General features: G+C 27.5%; 1 protein-coding gene across 1 annotated transcript; it reads left to right on the forward strand.

The window, feature by feature from the left end:
* The first annotated feature begins 1,009 nt into the window (after positions 1-1,009).
* Positions 1,010-11,449, forward strand: LOC132940937 (acetyl-coenzyme A transporter 1-like). The gene is made up of 9 exons (XM_061008746.1): positions 1,010-1,322; positions 1,985-2,111; positions 4,825-4,984; positions 5,079-5,233; positions 7,695-7,888; positions 9,009-9,193; positions 9,454-9,574; positions 10,613-10,828; positions 10,953-11,449. Exons 1-9 carry the CDS (start codon positions 1,125-1,127, stop codon positions 11,148-11,150), a joined length of 1,554 nt encoding a protein of 517 aa, XP_060864729.1. The 5' UTR covers positions 1,010-1,124; the 3' UTR covers positions 11,151-11,449.
* Positions 11,450-12,359: the final 910 nt, after the last annotated feature.

The following is a 12,359-nucleotide window of genomic DNA, read 5'->3' on the forward strand; positions in this document are numbered from 1 at the left end:
TAGTCTAAAATAAGTCGAAATATTTAAAAAATTGTCTATAAATTGCACAAAAGATCCAAAATATTTTGTCTAAAATCTTAAAATAAATAAATAATACTCATATGGTGAAAATCAGGGAAGGATTGGGATATAAATTCGGCCCAGGAAATCTGTACGTATGCTGGCGCTTTATGAAAAAATGTATACTCTCCTAATAAATTTAGGTGTACAAATTTATTCATAGCTAATTAATTAATACAAACAACTTTTTATTTTCGACCCCCCAAAGTACCAACTAGATTGGTAAAAAATGCTAATATAAACAATCAGTCAAAATTTCATGTCCCTACGGTCATTTGTTTTGGAGTTACACCAAAAACCAAAATCGATTTTCTCGAAAACAGATTTTGCGTAAAAATTCCCGTTTTTCCTTAATTTTTCTTTTGTTTATCACGTCGCTTGTGAAAACAACTTTTTACTTTTGACCCCCCAAAGTACCAACTAGATTCACTTTCCTATCAGAAAAGTCACTATTGAAGAAAATCCAAGCACTTATACTGTCCTAAAAGGTGATGACAGACACAAAAATAAAAAAAAATAAAAATAAAAAAATAAAAACACATCTTTGTAAAATCAATACATTCATCGCTTCGCTCAGAACCAGAAAATGCAGGAATTGGGTAAAGTAGGTCGTTGTGGCTGATCTATCTATAATATAAACATAAATATATTTAAAACATTTAAGTTAAAATATCTCATGAAAAGTTAATTATATTACGGTGTGTTTATAATTTGATATTGACTTGGTTATTTTATTCAACTTCCAATCAACTTCCAAGGACCGATAATTGTATTAAATGTATCTGTAATTGATTCTGTCATTAAAATATTTTTAATTAGCAAATAAGTGGTTTAAAAGTAATCATTATACCAAACAAATCAATTTCAAAAAAATCATTTTGTGTTGGACAGATTATATATGTAATAGGTCAGAAAACCATGATAAAATTAATTCTGTGTGGCCAAGAGCATGCGTCGGTAGATTTAATATTTAATCAAAGTGTGTACACTAACATCGTGTTTTAATAACTATATTCTGCTGTGACATCAATCTATCTGACATCGACACACTGTAACTAAATATTATGATGAAAAATACAAAAAACGAAGAAAAGTCAGAAATACCAAAGGATTCTTCTTCAGATCGACCAAATTTGAAAGGAGATTGGTTAAACTTCTACTTTTTGATATTACTTTACACTTTGCAAGGTACTACTACAGGTTTGTCCTACGCTTTTCCCATTATACTTCAAAATACGAAATTTGTAACATATAACGATCAAGTAAGTACATATTTCAATTCATATGTTTAGCGATTTTTTTAAAATCATATGTATATATTATAGTAGGAATAAAAAAATATAGAGATAAAGTCTATACCTTAAACTATATAGGCATCGTGCTAAAAAAAAAAGTTCTTGTTTGCGCAAAATAGTTTTATAAGTATTTTCTAAGATTTCACGAGTACCTTATATTATATCCTAATTGGTTTTACGGATTTTGTCTATATTTTTAGCATATAGGCCTGTACTTAATCCATTTTTAGTCTAGAAAAACCAAACATTTTTTTAAAAAAATAAACATAAAATATTATAATATTATTACATGTTAAATTTTATTTTTGATAACAAATGTTGGTATGAAATTCAAACGAATAAGCTACTAAAATTATAATTTTCGTAATACTATTAAATATTTTATAAATATTTGTTGGATTAAAATGATGATTGGGTTAGGTTAGGTTTAATTATGACGATTATAATTAGTTGAAATTACTTTCATTATCTTATAGAAATCATGTTGTAATGAATAAAATATAAATATTTTATTATATAAGTATACAATGACAATTGCAATAATTTAGCTTTGGTAGGAAGGTTTTGATAATTTTTTCATAATATATAAGTAGTTAATTGACATGTATGTTTATTATTTTATGTTCTAGGCTATATTAAGTTTTGTACTATGGCCTTTTAGCTTTAAACTCTTATGGGCACCAGTCGTAGACGCATTACATTTTCAGTGGATAGGACGACGAAAATCATGGTACATTCCTATTCAATTTTTAATCGGTATGTAATTGATATATTTTAAACAATGCTCGAATTGGAGGGGGAGGGGGGGTGCGCAAGTGGACGGAGTAAAAAATGTATTGTTCCATTTCATATAATATAAATACTATTACAGCTTAATAATTATTATGAATTATGATGTATACATCCATCCATCAAAAGCAAATATATTAAAATAATCTTTAAAAAAAAGTGGGTAAGTGGATATCGCTCTGCTGTACAGTAGGTTACAAGTGGGCCACTGTAATGGATGGTGTTAAATTTGAATTCAATGATAAAAAATCATTGTATAAGAAAAACGATTCTGAGCGAAAACGGTCAGTCAGCCTAAGATATTACTAAGTATATTTGATAATATTAACGTGAATAAAGTAATTTATATATAACCTATTTATGTGGAATCTTGTTTTAAATTTTCAATCCTTAGGTATAAAAGTTGAACATTTTATACATTTTTAACTACAAAATAATTTACAAATCTTTGTTATTTTAATAAATATTGCCAAACTTATAACTTAATGCTTATAAAAAAAAATTGTGCATATTATGTATTTTTAATATTTTTCAACTGCTATTGTAACAATATATCAGGAGCCTTACATTAAATGTTCACGCTTTTTTACCCTACAAATACAATTTTATTGATATTTATAGAAAAAAAAAAACTAAAAAAATTGAAAACTGACAATGTCCGTAAACAGCTCAAAAAGAGTCAAATTATTTACTAAATTTTATCATTTATAGACAATGCTAATATCAATATTCAGTGAAAATTTCATGTAGATATCTACGATATTTTGTCAAAAACCGTTTTGCGTAAAAATTCCCGTTTTTCCTTAAATTGTATTATGTTTTCCGGGCGCTTATGAAAACTATTGATGTTTTTAAACTTTGACCTCCCAAAAGTACCGACTAAATTCACATCCCCATCGAACAAGATACTGAAGTTGCAAATAAAAAGCATTATTTCAACTACTAATCGACAACCGTTTACATAGGTTACAAAAAGTGATTTTGTCAAATAACAATATACAGTAAAACTTCCGTTAACGGTCACCTCTGTAGGACGGTCAATATTTTTGGTCCCGTCGAATGTTATCCTACCTCTGTAGATAATATAATGTAATTACCTACTACCATCGAAGAGTAAGTAGGTACATTTAGGTAAACCGAAAAAACAAAGATTTTTAAAAACACCAAGCACTGCGCATACAAAAAAACGCTGTGTGCCAGTACGACAGTTTCACAGCACTCTGACAGAGGATTTAATTTTGTGAAAAAGAGAGGGGTACAAATTTTTTTATGGAGGGTTCAAATGGGTACAAATCGGGTACAAAAAAATGAGATAGGTCCGAAATCGATCGGTTGACTTCTGGTGGTTCCGAGTGCCAGGACGACGTCGTTACAGCACCCGGACGGGAGATTTGATTTTGCGTAAAAGGGAGAGGGGTACAAATTTTTTTATGGAGGGTTCAAATGGGTACAAATCGGGTACAAAAAAATGAGATTTGTTAGGGGGGGGGGGGGTTTGACAATTTACGGGTGCCAGGAGGACGCACCTCTTAAAAGGACAACTACCCATGCGTTTAATGTCTCCGTCTTACAAACGTACGACATTGCAAATTTTGCGTCTACTAGCTTCAATAGTGTGCTGTTAGTATTGACAATAAAGTGAATTGACCTATTATCAAGCTTTTAGGTAAGAAAATTATCTGTGCTAAAGCATCGGTGATTTTTTAATATTTTAACTTTCTAGCGATATATGAGCATTTTTAATTTGTAATATTTCACACGCCCATATATATCGCTTGAAAATTAAAATATCTAATAAAAACTAACGCTTAAACACAGACAATGTTCTTACCTATAAGTTTGATAATAGGTAAATTTACTCTAATATCAAAACTAACAGCATACTATTGAAACTATAGTAAACGATAATTTGAAATGTCGTACGTTTGTAAGACGGAGACAACAAATGCATGGGTAACGTTCTCTTAAGGAAATTATTTTTTATTTATTTATTTAAATAATGATTTAAACAATTTACGCCCACAGTGGGAAACAGTACAGTTAATATTATATCAAACACATGATATATACATAATATATGAAATATGGGTAATTAATTTATATTATACCTAAAACATTTAGTTTAATATTTTAATTTGTCTTTTTATCATTTTTTAATAAAAACAGTACGATTCAGATTAAAAAGAACAGCGTGGGAATGTGGTCATGGTCCCTGAGCCTTCTACACCAAAAAACCATATTTTCTGTTTGGTGTTTTTCTAAAGTTTAAATATATAATAGTGTACGTTTTTACGTGAGACAGACAATTTTTCTATACAATATAACAGTAGAACTACTCGTTCTGCCCTTAAAAATTACGAGCAAAAGAAAGAGTGACGCTCTTATTGGTCAAATATTCTCCCACCAAACGTTCTTTTTCTTTAAGTCTTATTGTGGGGAGGGGGGAGGGGCTGAGGAGTCTGGCAAAATGAATGTTAATGAAATCAGTAACTGTCAATCGGACTTAATTTGGAATGGTACAACTATATTTGAAGTAATGCTATAGGTATACACGTATATATAGTTATACATTAAGTAGTATTTTACGTATACATTTTTTATTACTAAGTAATATTTTACTACACTCAAATATTGTCATTAATTGTTAAAATAACATATATATTATGTTAATACTGAACAGGGGTACTCTTTCTTTTTTTCGGCAATAACATCGATGACTGGTTACCTGAGTCAGGAAAACTAAATCTCAACATGATCGTGTGCGTATTGTTCCTCATTAATTTTTTGGCTGCTACTCAGGACATAGTAGTTGACAGTTGGGCATTGAGTTTGTTGAAAAAGTGAGTAAGGCTAAGTAATTTTAATATTTCGATTTTATGCAATACTATAATAGTATATTATACCATAATGCCATGTCTTTAAAATTTCTTACAGAAATAATGTGAGTTATTCATCCACGTGTAATAGCACAGGTATAGCATTCGGATTGTATATTGGTTCCGTTTGTCCGGTTCTTCTTTCTTCTGAGTACTTCTGTAACAAATACTTACGATTCACCCCACATGACGGAGGAATATTAAGCATCAAAAGTGGGTAAAAAGTATTGTTAAATATTTTAATGATCTTAGTGAAAATATTTCATCTATATAATTAAATAGACATTGCAGGTATATAACATGTGTGTTGTGTGTATAATATTTTTATAATAATGCTGAAAATAATGTAACTTTATTGAATATTATTTCAATCGCTCATAATATTTCAATCATAAGACACATTTCACAATAGATTTTTTTAGAAGGGGCATTCTTGCAATTATATAACAATAGAGAAAATAATTCAACATTTAACTTATATAGTTATTTACAGAAACAGGACTGTATCTTTAAATTATTAAAAAAGTAGTATCTATTAAAAATAACCAGGGGACATATTTTAAGTTTTGGGTGTTATCTGTAATGGATGTGTTAAATTTGAATTCAATGATAAATAATTACAAATGAAAAACAATTCACAGCGAATACTCTGCCTATTTATGATACAGAATGTAGGCTGTAAGTATAACTTTATTAAGGAAAACAATTTTATATTTTATTTATTTTAGTATTAGTAATTTATTTTTCTATTTGGTAGGTAGTTGAAATATTTTTCGCAAAAACATATAATATAATATTATGAATTATTTTAATATTGCAGCATATTTCAATACAATATAATACTGCGTATGCCGTAGGACGGTGTGATAGGATCGTGATATAAATGGCTTGAAATTTAGAATTTCCATAAATAGCACTTAAAGTTCCAAAATATTTTGAAAATTTTATTTTGGTTTGAAGTCGCTAATATAATATATACAAAGTGTAACAGGAATACCTGACAAAAAAAAATAAAGATGCTTTTCTTAAACATAGTTAAACGTATGATAAAAATTGTTGAAATTATACGATTAGTAAATAATTTAAGAAATATACTCATTTCAGCTAATTCCCAAAAATTCAGTTTCAATTTTTATTTCTGAAATACATAAAAAAAGGTGGGTAAGTGGATGTCGCTCTGCTGTACAGTAGGTTACAAGTGGGTCACTGTAATGGATGATGTCAAATTTTAATTCAATGATATAATATCATTTTATAAGAAAAACGATTCTGAGCGAAAACGGTCAGTCAGCCTATGATATTACCAAGTATATTTGATGATATTATTGTGAATAAAGTAATTTATATAAAACCTATTTACGTGGAGCCTTGTTTTAAATTTTCAATCCTTATGTATAAAAGTTGAACATTTTATAAATTTTTAACTACAAAATAATTATTAAATTTTAAATTTGATAAATTTTGTCAACATTTGAACTTTAATGCTTATAAAAAAAAATTGTGCATATGTATTTTTAATATGTTACAACTGCTATTGTAACAATATATCAGGAGCCTTGCATTAAATTTTCACGCTTTTTTACCCTACAAATAAAATTTTATTGATATTTATAGAAAAAAAAACTAAAAAAATTTAAAACTGACAATGTCCGTAAACAGCTCAAAAAGAGTCAAATTATTTACAAAATGTTATCATGTATAGACAATGCTAATATAAACATTCAGTGAAATTTCCATGTATCTACAGTCATACGTTTTTTAATTATAACAAAATAAGAAAATCGTTACATGAAAAATCGAGTGAATATCAAATGTTGTAAAAATATAAATTTCAAACGCTCATAAAAATTCAATTTGATTTTTTTTTTGATAAGGGTGGACAAACATATGGATAATCTTGTATTACATTTTCAAATCTTAGATTTAAAAAAAAAAATTTTTATGAGTTCTTAACTCAAAGTAATTTACTAATTTTTCGTGATTTTTCCGTATTTTGTTAAGATTTGAACTTTAAATGGTTATAAATAAAAACTGTGACTAAGGATTTTTAATATTTTTCGAATTTTTCGAAAACAGATTTTGCGTAAAAATGCCTGTTTTTCCTTAATTTTTCTTTTGTTTTTAAGGACGCTTTAGATAACTACTGGAAAAATTTTACTTTTGACCCCCCAAAGTACCAACTAGATTCACTTTTATTTCAGAAAAGATACTGTTGAAGAAAATCCAAGTACTTTTACTGTCCTAAAAGGTGATGAAAAACACAAAAAAAAAAATAAAAATAAAAAAAAACACACATCATTGTAAAATCAATCAGAATCTAAAAAAAACTGGTTTTTTGTCAACATTTATATTTTTCAGTAATTTTTTGTTTTGTCCAATAATTTACACATAAGTATTTTTACGTTTGACCACCCAAAGTAAAACAAGACCTTCTTTACTACCAGAAATTACTCACAAAGTTTAAGGTCATTTTTTCCGGCCTCAAACGATGACAGGCAGAACAAAACTTAAGATCATCAATCATTGTTAAACCAATTTAATATCTGTAAATGGTTCGATTCAATCATTTTTTCAGTGCATTCATTCATCAATCTTAAATACTAAAATATCACTAATCTAAGTACATTCTAAGTTAAAATATTCTCTATAGTTTAATTATATTTTTGTTTCACAGGTTTTTTATTATTTTGGGGCATTGTGTTTTTGTTTGTCACATTTTTAGTCATATTTAAAAAAGAAAGAAACAAAGAATTAGAAGAAGACGACGACCCTCTCAAGATCAATATTATTCAGAGTTATGAGTTGTTATGGGATATTTTTAAAATCAAACATATGAAATTATTGTTAATGGCTATTCTGACGTCTATGGTAATTAATATGTTTATACAGTTTCCTAGTGGAATACTGGAAATTGTACGATACTTCAAACCCAAATCATATGTAACTTACTACACATAATATTATTACAATTGACGTGTATCAATATTTATTAGTTATTTTTAAATTGATTGATTTACATAGATATTTAAATATTTTATTTTGTATTGTTTTTCAATGGTAAAAACAAATCACGGACATTCCCCCCCCCCCCTTCCGACTGTTTCGGTCTAGTATGACATTTTGCCCTCGATATATTTTTGATGCGGACATTTTCCCTCCATTTTTTTTAAAGTTTACTATTTAATAATATTATTTTATTATTTAATATGAAATTATTGTTTGCCTATTGTCTAATATTTTCATAAATATAATAAATTGTAGATGTATATTTTTGATCAACTGAAATACTTGAATCAAATTCAAAAGAAATTATTAAATTGTTAAATATCCAAACTGGTACATATTAACAAAAAAATAATAAATATGAACAAAGCCTAAAAAATATGTGTTTAGAAATAATTAAAGAATCAGTCATCAAATATTTTTTACAAAATGTATCATTTTATGTCCGATTTTTTGGCCATATTTATTAATTATTAGTTATATTTTATTTTATACTTATTTTTTTAAAAATTTTTATTGTTTTAAGTAGTTGAGTGAATCAAACATAATATATACAATATACATTTATAATATTTATGAAAATAAAAAAAATTTTTTTATATTTTATATTTTATTTAAAAAAAATAATTTCATATTAAATAATAAATAATATTGTATTATTAAATTCAATATTATTAGTCAATAATAAACTTAAAAAAAAAATGGGGAAAATGTCCACATCAAAAATATATTGTGTTGGGGGGGGGGGGGGGAAATGTCCGGAGAGAAAATGTCCATTTACTGTTAAAAACAACAGAAGAATTATACAACAATAGATAGATATATCCATTTTATATAATTTTATTATCTATTTTATAAAGTAATTTTAATTCGATAATAATAAATTATGAATGACATTAATTTCATTACTATACATTTTATAACTAGTCTTACTAATAATTTTAACTTGTATAACTTCACATCGTTGTTTTATAAAATGTTTTAGATTGGATTGTCTACATCAGAATCCGTCACAAATTTGAAGCTTATCGACGCTGGTGTATCAAAAGATGATATTATGATAATAACTACATCCATGTTTATTCTAAAAATGTGTCTACCAATTTTCGTAACCAAATACACTACTGGCCCGAAACCGATAAGTTTATATCTAAAACTGATGCCAGCCAGGTATAGAAAACGCACATGTTTAAATTTTAAAAGCTCTTCTAAAATAATATAGTTTTTAATTTTTACTTATGAGTTATGATACATTTTTCGGTCGTTATTCGTTATTATTATATTACTTTGTATTTGTATACTCATTAAGTTAATTTTTTCTGTTCACACATTTTGATGTCATCTATATTAATATTATGTACATTATTAACAATTTCAAAGTAACCCAGAAGTACAGTATAAGATTTTCATGAGAAATTAATATGTTTCAGATTGCTGTGGAGTATTATTTTTGCTCTCCTAATTTATTTCACTCCGCGTATAATTCAAGATAATAACGTTGTGCCGACGTATTATTATTTACTTATTGGATTTGTATTCGCAGTAAACAGGGTACGTTGACAACTTTCTTTTAAACTGACACCCTGGGCAAATACTATAGATATTATTATATTAATACGGGACAGTCAATGTAAAATGCTTGCGATATAGAATCCCAACAAAATCATAGTGGTTGCCTATATGAGAAATACTTCGGCGTTACCAATGATAAGGACCTATGATATGTTTGAAGGTAGGCAACCCATACGTTTTCGGGGGACAAAATGTGTCGCGGTTTTTTAATCGAACTGTCCCGTATTCTTATCCATAGTATTTGCCCTGGGTTTTGAAATATTTTTTTTCATTTAATTAAAGAGTATTTTATTTTATATATTTAATAATTTATCGAGAATAGAGATATTTCAAAGAGAATAACATTTTTACGAGGCTTATACAAAATACAATAAACATTGTATGTGGTCGTCTAGCAAACTAAATTATGGTCTTGTGAGCACCAACATTTTGGGTGCTAAGCCAAACATGATTATTATATCATTTACACTTGTTGTACAACAAGTGTATGGATAAATAAAAAAACAAAAATTTCATCGATGTCGTCGCGAAGTGGTGGTTTGCTGTCGCGCGTGTCGTTTGACTTCTATGCAACTATGCTTCTATGCATGTTCGTTTCTCACACAAACATTAAAATAGTTAAACAGGAAAAACTTCAGCATAATATTATATTTTAATATGAACAGTTACAGTTTAAACTTATCAAATTCTAGACAGGTACCTATTAAAATGTTTGTTTCACTGCCTATTCAACGAATTTTTATTTAATCAATTTAAATAAGTATTAGGCAATGAAACTGTCTAAATAATTATTAATTGAAAGAATTGAAAATGTTGATAAAAATCTTTCATTAATGTATTAATTTATCTTCAAAAATATTATATGATACGTACATGGTTAAATGGTTTCCCTGCAGCTTCAAATAGTGGAAAAGCACAGCCGCGTCAGACGCCGACTTATGTCCTGACTAGAAGTGACGTTAGAAGCTACAGGGAAAAGTACCTTTACTAGAGTCATTGAATTTTATTTTAATTTAGATAATGGCCCAAATCATGGTAACTTGCATGGTAGCATTTTTCTCACGGATTAGTGACATTCGATTCGGAGGCATGTACATGACATTGCTGAACACCGTTCGCAGCATTGGATGGGTAATACCAAATACGTCGTTTCTTAAAATGGTCGACTTGTTAACGTTTAGTTCATGTTCAAATGACGTCCAAAATAGTTGTTCTACACCAGATTTAGAAAATGTAAGGCTTAGTTATTATTAAGTTATATACTGATTACAATTTAATTTAAACCCTAAATAAGTTGTGTGTTTACAAATATTGTACATATTTAATTACAACAAACTATTGTTTTTAATTTGTGTAGATATGCAATATAAACGATGGTCATTGTGAAGCAGTTGTGGATGGCTACTATGTTGAGGTAATAATTTGTCTGGTTATTGGATTTGTTTGGTTTGCCGTATACAAGAATCATCTTAAATTTTTCGAATCAAAGGATCGTTCTCATTGGTTAATAGATTTGAATCGACCAGGGAACGTAAAAGTTTCTTTCACTGCATAATATGTCCAACGAATATCTTATATTATATAATATTATATGATGTATAAAGGGTGATTTCTTTTTATTGGTACACTAAACTAATACGTAGCGTTCATGAACACTTATTATTTCTAAATTTAAAATGTAATAAAAAGTTAAAATGGCTTTTAAAATGATGAGCGTTAATTGATAAAAAAAATCTCTCGATACATCTTATATATTTATAGATATTTATATCAATAGATTTGTAAATGCTACTTTTGTTTTATAACTTATTTATAATTGTAATGTTTTAAAGGAAATACATTTTTTTTAAATTATTGATGTGTTATCATTTGTAAATTGTGCTGTTATTAAATAGGTATCAGTGGCAAGTAGTGCCACGCCTGTTCAATATCAAGGCCAAAACTGATAACCTGAACAACTGTTTTCTTCACTTGGTACATTCTATGTTTAAATATTAAATTCAATATACTACCTAAATATAGATTGGTACTTTAAATTGCCTATTAAATTTATTGTTAAACATATATTCACAAAACTGAAGTATAATATTCACTTGCGATTTGTAAAGTAAAACTTTTTTGGGTTTCAGGTTAATCGGATGTTTGATTCGGGTTTCGGTTAATTCTGGTGCAAATCCCTAGTTTTAACAATATTGTTGCATATTAGGTCGAACATTAATTTTTTTCCAGATTTCATTGTAATGACCAATGATTCTGTTTCCTTGAAAATATTATCTTTCATAGTAAATTATATTGGACAAAGCTATTTGTGATATTATTATGGTAATTCGGCAGAGGTAATTTGCGAGGATATAAAAAAAAATTTAAATTAGTTTTAAGATTTAAAGTAGGTACCTATACAATGTGACGCACGCAAGTAATATAGTGTAGCTAGTGAAATTGTAATCATTTGAGATGGTTTTTGTTTAGGTATAATGTTTATTGTTTTAAATATATTTTAACTTTAAGAAAACTCCAAATTGTACAATACATGTTGTATATTACATATTATATTATAACATAAAATGCTGTATTAAATGCTCGTTTATTATTTGTTGTTAATGAAATGGCCAGCATGAATTATTTATTAAAACAAATATTTAGATTTGAGTTGATTTACCCACTTAGAGAATTAATAGAACAAAATATAATCAATACAAACGTAATTTACTAATCATATCTCTATTATTAAGAATTTATGATTATATTATAGTAAAGGTCAAGT

Source organism: Metopolophium dirhodum, chromosome 3 (assembly GCF_019925205.1).
Source record: "Metopolophium dirhodum isolate CAU chromosome 3, ASM1992520v1, whole genome shotgun sequence".
NCBI lineage: Eukaryota > Metazoa > Arthropoda > Insecta > Hemiptera > Aphididae > Metopolophium > Metopolophium dirhodum.

Coding starts and splice junctions, on each gene's coding strand:
- LOC132940937 (XM_061008746.1), top strand. CDS start 1,125: ATGATGAAAAATACAAAAAACGAAGAAAAGTCAGAAATACCAAAGGAT. Junction 1,323..1,984: donor TTGTAACATATAACGATCAA/GTAAGTACATAT, acceptor TTTATGTTCTAG/GCTATATTAAGTTTTGTACT. Junction 7,889..9,008: donor TGGCTATTCTGACGTCTATG/GTAATTAATATG, acceptor AAAATGTTTTAG/ATTGGATTGTCTACATCAGA.